The following is a 13,892-nucleotide window of genomic DNA, read 5'->3' as shown; positions in this document are numbered from 1 at the left end:
TATATCAGATCATTACAGAGATCATATCACTTGTCAGGGGATTGGACTCGTGGCCCCAAAATACATTGGTCTGTGTTCACTCTTGAGCTAAGCAGATGCATTTCTGTGATAATTAAATTCGAATTGAATAATTGCTGTATAGTAATGAAGTAGACTGGTACTGGGATAAGCGAAAACAGTTTTCTTGCTTTGAAATTTAGGAGTGCAGCATTACCGTGTTTGGCAAGACATTTGCAGTTAGAAGTTATATCAGACCGTTAAATATGTACATATAAGAGATAAATATTTTACATGCCCATTATCTACCAATTTTGGTCACAACGTTTATTGACATATTGTGCTGGAAGCTAGTATAGATTTTTTCGGAGATACAACCCTTGAATTACTCAGACTTGCGCAGTTGACTGTCAACTCTCATACTTGAGCAGTTCATTATGTAGTGTTGCCCAAACTGGGTCTCAGTATATGTGGGCTAAATATTTCAGTCAAGATCAGTAATCATTACATCATTACATCTGTGACTGTGCATTAACAAAAATTCGTGGTCCTTGAATTACTAAAATAATAGTGAAAATTGACAGTGTCCGCTCTCTATGTTAACAGAACTTCGCCACAATGTGCATAGGCATTCTTTCTCTGGCCAGTTTTATTCCAAGTCACACTTGAGTTATGGCCCTTGAATTACTTAAAATTGCGAAAATTGACAGTGTCCTAGTAATAACTAACATATCTTGTCTAAAAATATCCTTATGTAGTCGGATTGGTAATGGGCATTTCAGCTTGGTTCGATAACTGGCAAGTTAGTCTATGTTGCTCTTTGATGGGCATATATTGTGACAGTTTGGCAGTTTTGCTAGACAGTAGAAATCTCTTAATACGGAGAACCAATATTACTCATTTTGTATTTGTATACTTTATTAATAATGCTTCTGTCTGTTATAGGTGCTGATCCTCTGCTTTGCTTATTGTACGAGACAGACACTAATGTAGAGAGGGAGAATCCAGCTGCTTTGGAGGAAATTCCTAGAGTATGGCGGTACAGAACGCCTATATCTCTACAACATCTCCGACAAGAGGCTGAGGCCAAAATATCACAAAAGCAACACAAAGTGTTGCAATTATTCCTGAAAGAGGTAAAGTACTTATTATTGTGAACAGACTGTTAGTAACATACTTTTTTCATATGAATTGTTAAATCTTCTGTTATGAGGTTACCACTAATTTAAAAATCTTACAATAGTTTGCACAGAATATGTATTATTTCTGATTAACAGATGCTTTATGTTTTATAAGTATACATTTCATTTATAGGATCACCATTTAAGAGCACTTCGATACATTCCAAGTGTCCTACGCCTTCATCGAGCCTTGTTCCAAAAATATCAAAGGAAATTAGACAAAGCGGAGGCTTCACAAATCTTAATTGCTCATCTGAAAAGAGGTATGTTTCGTCATGCTGTCTTTGTTTAAGAAACATTTTATCTTCAAATATGTTTTTAAAACTAGGTATTGTTTCGGAGCCGGTAAAATATATAGAGAGGGAGATAAAAATGCTTACTTCTAATGACATGTCATTTTGTCTGATACAGAAGAAATAGCTGGCGGGGAAACGATGCAGTTGCTACAAGATTTTGCTGATGCCTGGGAGTTGGTCAGAGAATCGTTGACTCTGTACTGTAAGTGCATTTTTATTGAATCAAATTTATGATTACAGTATTGGTCATACATGTACTTGTATTATAAGCGTATACAAGATTTGAATGTGACTTTTCCCGTTAGACTCCCCCACTGTGTGCTTTAATTTGTTCGTTTTGTCCTAGTGTGTTTTTAGCTCACCTGTCACAAAGTGACAAGGTGAGCTTTTGTGATCGCGCGGCGTCCGTCGTCCGTCGTCCGTCCGTCCGTCCGTGCGTGCGTCCGTAAACTTTTGCTTGTGACCACTCTAAGGTCACATTTTTCATGGGATCTTTATGAAAGTTGGTCAGAATGTTCACCTTGATGATATCTAGGTCAAGTTCGAAACTGGGTCACGTGCCATCAAAAACTAGGTCAGTAGGTCTAAAAATAGAAAAACCTTGTGACCTCTCTAGAGGCCATATATTTCACAAGATCTTCATGAAAATTTGTCAGAATGTTCACCTTGACGATATCTAGGTCAAGTTCGAAACTGGGTCACGTGGGGTCAAAAACTAGGTCAGTAGGTCTAAAAAGTAGAAAAACCTTGTGACCTCTCTAGAGGCCATATTTTTCATGAGATCTTCATGAATATTGGTCAGAATGTTCACCTTGATGATATCTAGGTCAAGTTCGAAACTGGGTCACGTGGGGTCAAAAACTAGGTCATTAGGTCTAAAAGTAGAAAAACCTTTTGACCTCTCTAGAGGCCATATTTCTCAATGGATCTTCATGAAAATTGGTCAGAATGTTCACCTTGATGATATCTAGGTCAAGTTCGAAACTGGGTCACGTGGGGGTAAAAACTAGGTCAGTAGATCTAAAAATAGAAAAACCTTGTGACCTCTCTAGAGGCCATATTTTTCATGAGATCTTCATGAATATTGGTCAGAATGTTCACCTTGATGATATCTAGGTCAAGTTCGATACTGGGTCATGTTGGATCAAAAACTAGGTCAGTAGGTCTAAAAATTGAAAAACCTTGTGACCTCTCTAGAGGCCATATTTCTCAATGGATCTTCATGAAAATTGGTCAGAATGTTCACCTTGATGATATCTAGGTCAAGTTCGAAACTGGGTCACGTGCGGTCAAAAACTTGGTCAGTAGGTCTAAAAGTAGAAAAACCTTGTGACCTCTCTAGAGGCCATATTTTTCAATGGATCTTCAGGAAAACTGGTCAGAATATTTACCTTGATGATATCTAGATCAAGTTCGAAACTGGGTCACGTGGGGTTAAAAGTAGGTCAGTAGGTCTAAAAATAGAAAAACCTTGTGACCTCTCTAGAGGCCATATTTTTCATGAGCTCTTCATGAATATTGGTCTGAATGTTCACCTTGATGATATCTAGGTCAGGTTCGAAACTGGGTCACGTGGGGTCAAAAACTAGGTCAGTAGGTCTAAAAATAGAAAAACCTTGTGACCTCTCTAGAGGCCATATTTCTCAATGGATCTTCATGAAAACTGGTGAGAATGTTCAGCTTGATGATATCTAGGTCAGGTTCGTAACTGGGTCATGTGCGGTCAAAAACTAGGTCAGTAGTTCGAAAAATAGAAAAACCTTCTGACCTCTCTAGAGGCCATATTTTTCACGATATCTTCATGAAAATTGGTGAGAATGTTCACCTTGATGATATCTAGGTCAAGTTTAAAAGTGGGTCACGTGCCTTCAAAAACTAGGTCATTAGGTCAAATAATAGAAAAAGCTTGTAGGTGAGCGATTCAGGACCATCATGGTCCTCTTGTCTTTGTTTGTGAGAGTGTGTGTTTTTCGTGTGCGCGTCCGCGTTCTGGGTTGGCGTATGGGGAGGCTGCGTTTTTGGAACGTGGCTTCCCTGTTGGATATTCATCCTTGTTTTTATCTTTCTTTTTTTCGGTAATGTTACATACATCTTGAACAAAATTTTCTCTTCAGTGACATTGATGTAAAGAATGGTTGGTAACTACGCATTGGCGGTCTTTAACTATCACATTAGATTGAATGTATTGTAGATTACTATATATAATTATGCACATTAACAGAAAGAGGGTTGTCTAAATCAATGAGTAACAGTAAAATGGGAGTCATGACAGTTGAATAATTCCTATTGGAAATTAAATGTTTATTTAGCATTTTCTGGTTTCAGTGTGTCCAACAGAACTAGGTGGTATGATAGTCTCTAAGGAGTACTGTAACAAAAGTATCACAGACAAAACACCAATATCTATACTGCTACCAACAACAAAAGAAGCAGGGCTCTGTTCTTATGCTTTATTAGACTTTCTGATGAGAAAACAAAATGATTTCTTGGATAAATACTTGAAGGAAGCACACAGGTGAAATTTTCTTGTTCAGTTATTAACTGTTCTAGTTTTATATTTTAAAGTTCAACGTTTCTACTTTCGCTAATAGCCACATAATGACCTATTAGTGTAGGTGACTACATTGTCTTTCTTCGAGAATCTTTGCTCACATCATTCTTGTTGACGCCGACATTACTCAAAACTCTTTAAGTATGATTGTTTGTTTGTTTGTTTTGGGTTTAACGCCGTTTTTCAACAGTATTTCAGTCATATAACGGCGGGCAGTTAACCTAACCAGTGTTCCTGGATTCTGTACCAGTACAAACCTGTTCTCCGCAAGTAACTGCCAACTTCCCCACATGAATTATCAGAGGTGGAGGACTAATGATTTCAGACACAATGTCGTTTATCAAATAGTCACGGAGAACATACGCCCCGCCCGAGGATCGAACTCGCGATCCCGCGATCCGTAGACCAACGCTCTTACCTACTGAGCTAAGCGGGCGTGCTTTAAGTATGATTGACAAGGATGTTTGCAAACCTCTGTTTGTTGCATTCTTGCACAAGCAGACACATTAAGTTGTTTTGTTTGCCTAACACATCTAAAAATGAAACTTTATTCATCTATCTTATGTATATTAGCATGGTTTTGTGTACTGCGGTAGACTCATAAGGTATAACAGAAGAAAAAAGCTAGTGCATTTTCATGAACCGCTTGATTACCAAACTTTTACTGCAAAAGCTTATAAAACGCTTGCTGACTGTTCTCTGATTCGGATTAAAACGGACATGATGCTGATATAATCCTCTTGATTAAAATGACGTTATCTGTCTAATTGTTACAAATTAAAGGGAAAGGAATGACTCCTCATAAGTTTATTATATATAAATACCATTGTCCTGCTGTTCATAACGCTGAAAGAATAAAAAGCGGACTACTATAGAAAAAGATAATTATGGCAGCATGAAATTTTAAGTAATTGGCCAAACATGGATGCAGCTTTACGTGTTTATGTTGTCATTTACACTAGCAAATACCCTTTAAAGAGATGTTTCGATACTTTCTTCAGTTTCAGATGTAAAACATTATAATTACTTTCGTTCTGGTTGAAAAACGTAGATAAATTACTTTTCAAAATAAGGAAATGCAGTTCGCATGATGATTCGTGTTAATTGATTTTAAATCCGCAGTCTTGCATTACGATGTCATGGAAACAAAATGGCTGCCATTTTAATATCATATTTTTAGCTCACCTGAGCAATGCTCAGGTGAGTTTTTCTGATCGCTCGATGTCCGGCGTCCGTCGTCTGGCGTCTGTCGTCTGTCGTCCGTCGTCTGTCAACATTTAGCTTGTGTATGCGATAGAGGCTGTATTTTTCAATTAATCTTCATGAATATTGGTCAGAATGATAACCTTGATGAAATCTAGGCCGAGTTCGAAAATGGGTCATCTCGGGTCAAAAACTAGGTCATTAGGTCAAATCAAAGAAAAACCTTGTGTATGCGATAGAGGCTGTATTTTTCATTTAATCTTCATGAATATTGGTCAGAATGATAACTTTGATGAAATCTAGGCGGAGATCGAAAATGGGTCATCTCGGGTCAAAAACTAGGTCACTAGGTCAAATCAAAGAAAAACCTTGTGTATGCGATAGAGGTGGTATTTTTCAATTAATCTTCATGAATATTGGTCAGAATGATAACCTTGATGAAATCTAAGCCGAGTTCGAAAATGGGTCATCTCGGGTCAAAAACTAGGTCACTAGGTCAAATCAAAGAAAAACCTTGTGTATGCAATAGAGGCTGTATTTTTCAATTCTTCTTCATGAATATTGGTCAGAATGATAATCTTGATAAAATCTAGGCCGAGTTCGAAAATGGGTCATCTCGGGTCAAAAACTAGGTCACTAGGTCAAATCAAAGAAAAACCTTGTGTATGCGATAGAGGCTGTATTTTTCAATTGATCTTCATGAATTTTGGTCAGAATGATTGCCTTGATGAAATCTAGGCCGAGTTCGAAAATGGGTCATCTCGGGTCAAAAACTAGGTCACTAGGTCAAATCAAAGAAAAACCTTGTGTATGCGATAGAGGCGGTATTTTTCAATTGATCTTCATGAATTTTGGTCAGAATGATAACCTTGATGAAATCTAGGCCGAGTTCGAAAATGGGTCATCTGGGGTCAAAAACTAGGTCACTAGGTCATATCACGTAAAAACCTCGTGTATGCGATAGAGGCTGTATTTTTCAATTGATCTTCATGAATTTTGGTCAGAATGATTGCCTTGATGAAATTTAGACCAAGTTCGAAAATGGGTCATCTGGGGTCAAAAACTAGGTGTATAGGTCAAATCAAAGAAAAACCTTGTGTATGCAATAGAGGCTGTATTTTTCAACTGATCTTCATGAAATTTAGCCAGAATGATTACCTTGATAAAATCTAGGCTGATTTCGAAAATGGGTCATCTGGGGTCAAAAACTAGGTCACTAGGTCAAATTGAAGAAAAACATTGTGTATGCAATAGAGGATGTATTTTTCAATTGATCTTCTTGAAATTTGGTCAGAGTGATTGCCTTGATGAAAACTAGGTCGGTTTTGAATATGGGTTATCTGAGGTAAAAAACTAGGTCACTAGGTCAAATTATAGAAAAATCTTGTGTATGCGATAGAGACTGTTTTTTTTCAGTTGATATTTATGAAATTTGGTCAGGTTGATTGCCTTAATGAAATCTAGGTCGAATTTGAATATGGGTCATCTGAGGTCAAAAACTAGGTCACTTGGTCAAATCAAAGAAAAAACTTCTGTATGTGATAGAGGCTGTATTTTTCAGTTGATCTTCATGAATTTTGGTCAGAATGATTGCCTTGATAAAATCTAGGTCAAGTTTGAACATGGGTCATCTAGGGTCAAAAACTAGGTCATATCTAAGAAAATGCTTGTTTTATCGCAAGAGACCAATTTTTTGGTCCAATCTTAATGAAAATTGGTCAGAATATTTGTTTCCATGAAATCACTAGGTCAAACATGTTTTACACTGTTATGGAGTGTTTCTTAGGTGAGCGACCTAGGGCCATCTTGGCCCTCTTGTTCTCAGTTTTCGTCCGATTTTGAAAAGTCTTTCTTTGCCTTGAATGAACCAAGAAGTTCAAACAGAAAAAATAAACAGTAGAACAACTTTTCTCTTCCCGCGCTTTAAATACGTTGAATAGGTTTTGAGATACCAAAACTTTCCTGTGTAATTATTTTATTTCTTTGTGAACATGTTATTTGTGCAGAAAATCTGGGAGTATATCAAGCGTGAATCCCAAGGAAGTGACTTTGGCTCACCTTATCAGCTACGACCCTCAGCACGATATTCTTCCATTAGTCCTAGCTAATTGCCAATATTCGTTCGAGATGGGCAAAGGGACGAAGATAGAGTATGATTTTGCTGCCTTAGAAAGACAATTGATGGATAGATTCTTGTTCTCCAAATCCAGGATCGATGTTGGCAGAGTGTTAATGGTAAATAGTTCTGTAACATAAAGACATGTGGTTCTTGTAGTAACATTATTGTTGTCTCACTCACGTTATAGAGACATTTATATGATGAATGCTGTTTCAATTGCATTATATATTGCTTTATATATAAGTAAAATGACTTGGTCTTACAATATTTATCTTAATTTAAGACTAAATGCTTTGTCGCTACTTGACAAATATTATTGATTCTACATTTCTACTTTTATTGTTAACCTATTGGACTTTTTTTCAATGTTTAAGTTAAGAATATAAAATTAAGCATATAACATAGTTTTGAAACAAAAAAAACAATTATCAGTATCTTGATGTGCTTGCAGGCAATAAGAAAGAGTTCTAAGATATCTGAAATCCCCAAATTTACACAGTGATGACGTGTCAAAGAGGGGCAATTTGTCAAATACTTAGTATTACTGTCATGATGTTTCAGATTGATCAAATGGTATACCGAACAGAATTTACGAATGCGGAAGTGTTCAGGAAACTAGCCGACAAAATACCACAGGTATAACCCTTTATATGTTTATTCTTTATAACTGGTACAGAATGCAATAATCCAGCTCGAAGAATTATTGAAACTCCAGAAGCCTTTGTGACTTTAAGGTCACTACACCGCTACTTCCCTTATCCCAAAACTATGTGCAATATAGGAGACGAAATCTCCATGAAAAGTTGCAATCAGACCTCAATTTGAGTAAAGACATCTATTCTTTACCTTTTATTCATTGTAAGGAAGTGGTCACCATTTGGACAGACAACTTAGTTTTGTAAGGGAAGAAAGAAACACTAGTTTGGCAATACAAATGGACATGCTAATTTTATGCACTCTATTTTTGTTTGCATTGTTGCAGGAAACTTTAAGTGCTGCAGTAAAGACCCAGATTTGCAGTGAGATTAGATCGCTTCCTGACCTTTGTACTTCACTAGACAATCTAGATATCACAATCAGCTTCCTCAAGTCTACAGGAGGCCAACCAGATAAAACTTTGCACGAGTTCATGGAGAAAACACTTCAAATGGAAACTACAATACATAGTCAAAAGGTGAACTTACTTTGTCCACCCAAAATTATCAATGTATCTTCTGACGCCTTAGCAACATTGAGATCGCTAAAATGAATTCATATACGAAAATATAGTTCAAAATAAATACATATAATGTGATTGCGTGTAGAGGTTGAACATAATAAACTAGAGGTAAAGACGTTCTGTCACGAGAACTACATTACAGAAATAGTAGAAAAAAATTAAGTAATGCTATGATTTTTTTCTGTGTTTTTGCATAACCACTGAATTAATTGTAAATACATGTATTTCTTGCAGGCCCAGCAGTCGTGTGAGTTCAGACATGCACAGTCGCTATGGTTACTGTTGTCGTTACAGAAATCCAAAAAGATGATGGACCACAATCAGCATACAGAGGTATATTTATTAATCACAAAAGTAATGTTTTGTAAGAACTCCCGCTTACACTTATAACACAAAGTTACCACAGTAAGGATACTAAGATGTACAATGAAGATTACAGTAGAAAAGACTATGCTTTTTGATGATACTATTGTACCCCCAGATACAAAGTATATGTGGGGTGGGGTGGGGGGTGAGTATATTGGAGCTATGCTTGTTCGTCATTTCCGTCCGTCTGTAATTCCTTACTGTAGTCCTATAGATCTCATTGATTTTTCCAATAGCTACTCATAAACGTTAACCATGATAATACGTCAGAAATCAGTTATGATGTTGGTCACTACATTCAAGATCAAGAACATTCTTGGAGGTCAAAGGTTCAACAGCGTCTTAGCTCCATTTCTTCTAAACCTTGATAAAGCTAGCATCCATCACTTGTTAAACTCATTTAGACGATATGCAAAGCGCGTGACCCAGGGCCTATTCACTTATTTGAAATCTGAAATTTACATGCTGAGTTTTCTTTTTGCTCTGCCATTGCGTATGTGGTCAGATTGTAATAATACTTTGCGTGAATGTGCACTGGCAGCTAAAAACATCATAAGTAATCTGTATGGATATGCTAGAACCTTAGTTATATTGCTGTTCTTAAGGCTTAGTTTTAGACTGAACGGCAATGAATACGGGACCAGGTCACTAGGTCATTTGGAGTCAAAGATGAAACATTTACACATACATGTTCGTCATATTATCATCATAATATGACGAGAATTATGCAAGATCCATGTCACTAGGTACAAGTTCAAGGTCACACTTGGAGGTTAAAGGCCAACTACCTTTATTTCGTGTCGTCCGTTCCATGTCCACACAACACTGGTAGAATTTTCATAAAATTTATGTTTGATCCACCTTATGAAATTTAATGGTTTTATTTGATCCACCTTATTAAATTCAATTGGATATTTTCTGTTGTAAATGTCAGTCAGTTTTAACACCCAGTTTATTTGAATTCAGTTTTGATTTTTTAATTGTTTGCTACATGTATAAAACTTCCAGGATGTACTAGTTAGCTTAAAAGCAGCATGTCGATGTATAATATTTGTACAATTTTAAATTTTCTATTTTGCCCGCGTCATACATTCAGTTGACATGATTAAAGATACCTGAAAAATTCCAAAGGGTTATACTACATCAGAATGGTGTATACTTTATATATCTGAGCTTGCAAAATAAAGCGGCAATTCAAGTAAACCCCTTTATGGACTAGATGGATCAAAGAGTTGCTTCAACTGTTGTCCTCATCGAGGCGACATACAGAGTGCACAAACCTGGTAACTAGGTCCAAGGTTAAGATCGCAAGAAAGCCATGATCACAGCATTTTACTTTACTTGTAACAAAGTGGTATCTAGGGCATTTATTACCTTCACTGATAGCTCTAACTGTCTTTAATTCAAATTTAAGGAAGTCCATATAATCAATTTCTTTAGCAGCATGTAACTTTTGAAGTATTTTTTATTTGACAGTCAACGTTCGAGAGCCTTTTGCGGGAGTTTCATGAGGAATTGCCAGATGAGTTACTGATCTTGTATAGGGGCTACATGAAGAAATTGTCAATCGACAAACTCAGCCAGTTGGTAGAAGTTCTTCACGAATATATCCTGTTAGTTGTGGCTGTTAGACAGAATCCGGAGGATGACGACTTTACTGATACAGCCAATAACAAGTACGAACATTCATTGTTGAGATCAATTGAATTCAGTGTTTGGTAAAGAGAATAGTTTTAAAATTTAGTCAGATTAAGGTTTTGATCGGTTAAGCTAAGGTTCGCAGGTTCGTTCCTTGAAAAGACGAATGTCTTCCATTGCGATCTTTCAGATTACAAAATATCTGTCAGCCCGTCACACCGTGTACTCAGTTCCTCCATCAAATACTTTCCAATATTCATATGAAACTTGGTATACTTGAAGTAGATATGCGTGTATTGTCGAGGCTTACGTGTCCGATTATTTTTTTCTTCAGTTATGCCCCTTTTTTAACTTTACAATGTTTCAACTACATTTGTACCTTATGTACTCCACACCGTAACAGTTTCCATCGTATTCAAATGAAAGTTGATATATATCGTTAACATGCAGTGGACATGCTTATATTTTCGGGATTTTCATGTTTGATTATTTATGCCTCTTTTTTTTGGGTTTAACAATATTAGTCCATGAAACAGTTTTAGGGGGAATGTGTTATACAATGTTGACGTCTTGCTTGATCTACATGATTGTGTTATTTATATAAAACTTCATAGTTTGTATACTGGAACTTTAATACAATATATGCTTACTTTTTATAGACTTGGTGAATGGCTGTATGGGTATGTGGACAATTTTGACAATCCACCACTAGATATGGCTGTGTTGACAGATTTTCCTAAGGACATTTTATACAAACATAGTGTTCATGCATGGGTTAGTACCTATGGAATGTTGAGAGAGAAACAGACGGGAAACTATCGTCGATTCTGATCACGTCAGTATAACACGATAAAGTACAAATATTGGACCAACTTTAGACATTGTGATTGTAAAACATCGTAACGTTTGTGATCATAGTCTGTGATATGAGATATGGATTCAGTTTCCAGTGATGTGATAAGGAATTCAAAGCAATATTTTTGTATTAGTATGTTTGAACTGCATGTAACAAACCATGTGTAAACTGACCCAGTGATTATTCGATGTCAAATAGTTTAAGTTATGAAAGGAATGCTAGACTTAAAATTATGATATAATTGAATCTATTCTTTACAGAAGTTTCTTGCTGTCATTTTAAACTTGTTACACGTCATTCGTTTCAATTGTTATCGCCGATTGTTTTGGATAATATTTAGGTGATGCTTTATAGATATTTTGTTCAATTCTTTATTTTTCCTCTTGTATATTATATAGTGTAGGGTATTGCTGGGTTATGTTTGTTTCGATGTTCTCAACCTTTAATGTGTGAATGTGCAAGATGTCGGTATATTTATATTTCATGTAAAATGTTAAAAGCGTTTTCATTTCTCTTAAATGAAAACCTTTCATATGAACAACGCTGTACTATTTGACCGAAATAATTAATTTTAACAAATGATAACAAAAGATAACATTCAAGTATACGATTAAAAACATATATAATTTTATTGCTTTATTTTATAGTTTTGCCTTTCTTAGTTGTGAATTGTAATAGATAAGAAATGTATAATATTTCTTAAACCTTATCACCTGGCTCTTTATCACTGACGTGTGGTAAATTGCAAAATCTCTGGCAACCTGATATGAGATAAAATTATTCCTATTTGTATTTGATTTGCCATTAAAAATATGCAACCAGTCAATAACTTTTCTTTGCAGTGAAATATGATATGCTAATCTGTCATTTAATTGTTGTTATTTATTTGTTACCTTTTTTTATTGTTTTGGCTAGGATTGTATAATCCATGTGTTTTAATGTTTTAAAATGCTTACTAAATGTGAGAGAAAATTTAAACAAAATTAATTTGATGTAATTCAAAGAGTTTGAAAATTTGCTGTATTTAAATGGCATAGCACCATGAAGTTAAGGCGGACCTTTTTGGAAATAAACTGGGGATGGTTGCATATAATCATTTAGCTAAATCATCCAAACTGTCTAATATTGTACTTTAAATCGACGTAATAAAAGCAAATGATTAATCTTTAAGCTGCATAATGTATTACTAAGTTTATGTTGTCTACCATGATTTAAGTGGTGATTTTTCAAATATTAAAAGCACAAGCATTTGTAATACATTTGTATTTTTTTTCTTTTATACTGGTTTGCCTATGATTTTGTGTTGCGCAACTTCTAGGCAGTTGATTTTTTTCGATTAACTGCACTGTCTTATTCTTCAAAAGAAAATATACTCTGCCGGCATGCAACATTTTCCAACAGATTTGGACGATAAGTTTGTCCGTACCGTATTTGTGTCCGCTACATAGCTCTGTCGTGCATTAACCAATCTTTCAAACATTTATTACAACAAGACGGAAATGCCATGTTCAAATCTTAACTACTGCTCCTTTTGTCCCAAAGCTCCACTGAAGGACTGGTCTTGGCAAGGGGCCCCATGTGGTTCTGGGACGATCTGTGTATGAAAAGAATTGGAACCACTGCCTTACCCTTGCATGATCGTAAGAGGCGACTAATAGGGTCTTAACACTTGGTTTTGCAGTAACTCTGCAAACTCCTGCAGGTATGCAAATTTTGATTCCATACCTCATGTTTTTATTTCGATGTAAATGAGATGTGGAACCAAAATTTGTAGTCCTGTTTGGCGCCATATAACCTATACTGTGTTGGTGTGCCGTAAAAACCCAAATAAATAAATAAATAAACTTGGCAAGGGACAAACATTTTTTTTAGGGTTATGTATACCAAATTTCAATATCACTGGGGAAGTGTTGATTACTGTTCAACAGCAAGCTTCTTAGATTCACTGTTTCTTCTAACTACTTTTCCTCGTATAATCCTCATACCTGGCATTGTAATTGGTCTTAGTAAAGAGCAAACATTTTTCGATAAGGGATCAAAAGGTCAAGATCTCTTTGGTTTGGATAAGTTCCCAATTCAATCCATTAAATGCTATTTGTCCTTCCTCATCACTTTCATGTGTAACTGCATATTGCCTTAGTATCCCCATACATTCGTTCGTTAAAACCCCTCCTCGACGCTCTGGTCCCTCCTTCGACCCCTTCCTTTCAAGTCACTCCCCGGTCCAAATCAAACCGAAAGGAAAAGATAAACGGTAGTTTTATTTACAATTACTTTGCCTCTTACCACATTTTAAGTCTTGTGTTTCTCACCCATTCTATTCCCCACACTTCATTACATCCTATCCCCCACCTTTTAACGCGAAATTAAACAATGTTTTTTGTAGTCATTCTTTTTACAACTTTCTTAATACTAACACTCGTTACCCCTTTCCCCAACCAACCAACACAACTATTTTGTCTTCAT

General features: G+C 36.0%; 1 protein-coding gene across 1 annotated transcript in view; it reads left to right on the top strand.

Moving 5' to 3' along the window:
• Nucleotides 1-12,671, top strand: part of LOC128553233 (E3 ubiquitin-protein ligase rnf213-alpha-like) — a gene marked incomplete at its 5' end in the record, with an annotated part of 41,703 nt that extends 29,032 nt beyond the window's left edge. Inside the window, 10 exons of the mRNA XM_053534358.1 lie at nucleotides 943-1,133; nucleotides 1,312-1,441; nucleotides 1,590-1,676; nucleotides 3,800-3,989; nucleotides 7,235-7,463; nucleotides 7,909-7,983; nucleotides 8,330-8,521; nucleotides 8,801-8,899; nucleotides 10,409-10,608; nucleotides 11,230-12,671. Coding sequence (XP_053390333.1) covers nucleotides 943-1,133; nucleotides 1,312-1,441; nucleotides 1,590-1,676; nucleotides 3,800-3,989; nucleotides 7,235-7,463; nucleotides 7,909-7,983; nucleotides 8,330-8,521; nucleotides 8,801-8,899; nucleotides 10,409-10,608; nucleotides 11,230-11,401 — 1,565 coding nt within the window. The remainder of the gene's footprint in view (nucleotides 1-942; nucleotides 1,134-1,311; nucleotides 1,442-1,589; nucleotides 1,677-3,799; nucleotides 3,990-7,234; nucleotides 7,464-7,908; nucleotides 7,984-8,329; nucleotides 8,522-8,800; nucleotides 8,900-10,408; nucleotides 10,609-11,229) is intronic.
• Nucleotides 12,672-13,892: the final 1,221 nt, after the last annotated feature.

This window comes from Mercenaria mercenaria, unplaced genomic scaffold, assembly GCF_021730395.1.
Source record: "Mercenaria mercenaria strain notata unplaced genomic scaffold, MADL_Memer_1 contig_3613, whole genome shotgun sequence".
Lineage (NCBI taxonomy): Eukaryota > Metazoa > Mollusca > Bivalvia > Venerida > Veneridae > Mercenaria > Mercenaria mercenaria.
Note: the sequence above shows the minus strand (reverse complement) of the source record. Positions and strands in the feature narration are given on the sequence as shown.